The following is a 2,483-nucleotide window of genomic DNA, read 5'->3' as shown; positions in this document are numbered from 1 at the left end:
CCGCGCTGCACCGCCGGGTGGCGGCGCTGGAGCAGGAGCGCGAGTTGCTGCGCCACGCGGGGACGCCGGGCGCCCTGGCAGCCTGGGCCGAGCCGCACCTGGAGCGCCTGCTGCGGGAGGTGAGGCGCGCGATCGCCGGCCGGGGGATGCCCGGCTGGACGAGGGTGTGTTGGGCAGGGGGACTGTCACCCAGACGAGGGGTGTCTCATCCGGGAGGACTGCGCGGGGCGGTCTCCCCGGGGTTGGGTATCGCTGCCCGGCTCCTGTGCTAGGACTTATATATCTGCAGTACAAACGACCCGAAGGGGCCGTTTACCGGAGAAGCAGGGGTAAGTGAAGACCGTGGACTTCGGAGTAACAGACCGGATAGCAAACTGAGCTGTGCGCTCAAGCCCGCCGCCTCTGAGCTGTTCTGAGCTCCTAGGATACGGATGAGGCTCGTGCATGACGAAGCCGGGTGACCGTCCTTCCAATGGCCTGAACAGCCTGGACCCAGCAGGGCTCGATCAGCCCTCCGCGCCCAGGAAGGTTTATTTGGAAGGAGCTGGGTCCTAGGTGAGCCCTGCTCGCTAGCTGCTGGGGCTGAGCACGCACACCGTGCAAGGGCGCATCTGCACCGTGGGGACGCAGCACCTCAGAGCTGCCTCCTCCTGTGCATCGGAATCCTGATTCCATCACTTGTTCTTAGCATCTTCGGTTTTCTAAAACTGCTGTTGTGAGCCGGGCACAGTGGCCCACGTCCCAGAAGTTGGGAGGCTGAGACAGAATTGGCGGGAGTTCGAGGCCAGCTTGAACTATATAGTTTGAGTTCCGGGTCCAGCCTGGACTACAGAGTGAGACTCTTAAATAGAAAAACAAACAAAAAAGGATGACTGCTGTGTGCATGGACGTCTAAGCTTCCCTCCGATGTTTGTCAGCCTGCAGCAGGCCTCTTGCCTGTAGAACAGGGAAAGCAGCGCACTGGCCAGAGCTTCCCTTGGCTCTGACTCCCTTGCTGGAGTGGTCATCCTCCTCCTGGGGAAGGTGGCTGCCTCAGATCCAAAGAGACTGGGGGAGGGAGGCATCCCAAGCGCTGTAGGAAATGAGCCATGCTTCTTGGTGAAGCTGAGGGAGGGCGCGGGTGTCTCCATTCATTCCCCGAATTGTGGCCCGCTGTGATCTTTGTTAATCTAATCAGCTGTGCGGAGCTGGGGGTGTGGGTCAGTCGTAAAAGTGATTAGAGGGCGTGCTTAGCATCGGCCAGGCCCTGGCTTGGTCCCCTAGTACTGTTGCATATACAGAGCTGTGTATGCACGGTGGAGGGACTTGGCGACTCAAAGGGAACAGAGCAAGACTGGATCGCACCTCCCTGCCCACCGCACCTCCCCACCACACCTATTTCTCTCTCTCTCTCTCTCTCTCTCTCTCTCTCTCTCTCTCTCTCTCTCTCTCTCTCTCTGTCTTTTTTTGAGACAGGGTCTCCCTGTAGCCCCAGCTGTCCTGGAACTCACTATGTTGACCACGCAGGCCTTGAACTCACAGAGATCTGCCTGCCTCTGCCTCCCGAGTGCTGGGATTAAAGGCAAGCGCCAACATGCCCGGCCCACACCTATTTCTTAACCGCTTTAATTTAAGCCAACTTTACATCTCTTTGACTTGGTTCTAGACAAAATTGCTCCTTCTTGAGTTCTTTTGTCTTTTCCCTCTTGAAAATGCCTGCAGAGGGCAGAAGTCTCCCCCAGGCCCTGCTGGCAACTTCTGGTGATGGTTTCATAATTACCACCTATTATCTTTTGGCAAATCCCTAGAGACTAGGGTGCTGAACTAATTTATGGCAGGCCAGTTAAATTTCTACCTGTGAGTATTCCAACTGCCCTGTTCTTCCTAATGAGAGGTTCCTGTCATGTAGGAAAAATAAACTGTAAGCTGTGACCCGATAAACCAGAAATCCCTGCAAGATCTTTGTACAAGGAATTCAGACTGTGTCTGTACTAACAGGACTGGAGTCTTGGGGACACAGCCACTTCTGGGAAGTGTGATTCCTTGGGGGACAGAACCCAGGGCCTCACACAAGCTAGGCCAGCCCTCTACCGTTGAGCAGGGGCTCCAGCCCAAGGGTTGACTCCCTCATCTCTTCTTGCTCTTCCTCCTGTCATTTTCCCTCCTCCTTTCTCTTCTTCCTCTACCTCCTACTTCCTCTTCCTCCTCTTCCTCTCTTTCTCCTATTTCTCTCCTCCTCCTTTTCCTCCGACAGAACCCAGGGCCTCACACAAGCTAGGCCAGCCCTCTACCGTTGAGCAGGGGCTCCAGCCCAAGGGTTGACTCCCTCATCTCTTCTTGCTCTTCCTCCTGTCATTTTCCCTCCTCCTTTCTCTTCTTCCTCTACCTCCTACTTCCTCTTCCTCCTCTTCCTCTCTTTCTCCTATTTCTCTCCTCCTCCTTTTCCTCCTCCTCCCTCTCTTCTTCCCTCCCCTTTTCCTCCCCCTCCTCCTCTTCCCCCCTTC

General features: G+C 56.0%; 1 protein-coding gene across 1 annotated transcript in view; it reads left to right on the top strand.

Moving 5' to 3' along the window:
* Positions 1-2: 2 nt before the first annotated feature.
* The window catches only part of Col23a1 (collagen type XXIII alpha 1 chain), a gene marked incomplete at its 5' end in the record, with an annotated part of 364,233 nt that continues 361,752 nt past the window's right edge, over positions 3-2,483 (top strand). Inside the window, one exon of the mRNA XM_008833774.2 lies at positions 3-119. Within this exon, the coding sequence (XP_008831996.1) occupies positions 3-119 (117 nt within the window). The remainder of the gene's footprint in view (positions 120-2,483) is intronic.

The sequence above is a fragment of the Nannospalax galili genome, unplaced genomic scaffold, assembly GCF_000622305.1.
Source record: "Nannospalax galili isolate Female #2095 unplaced genomic scaffold, S.galili_v1.0 scaffold1877, whole genome shotgun sequence".
NCBI lineage: Eukaryota > Metazoa > Chordata > Mammalia > Rodentia > Spalacidae > Nannospalax > Nannospalax galili.
Note: the sequence above shows the minus strand (reverse complement) of the source record. Positions and strands in the feature narration are given on the sequence as shown.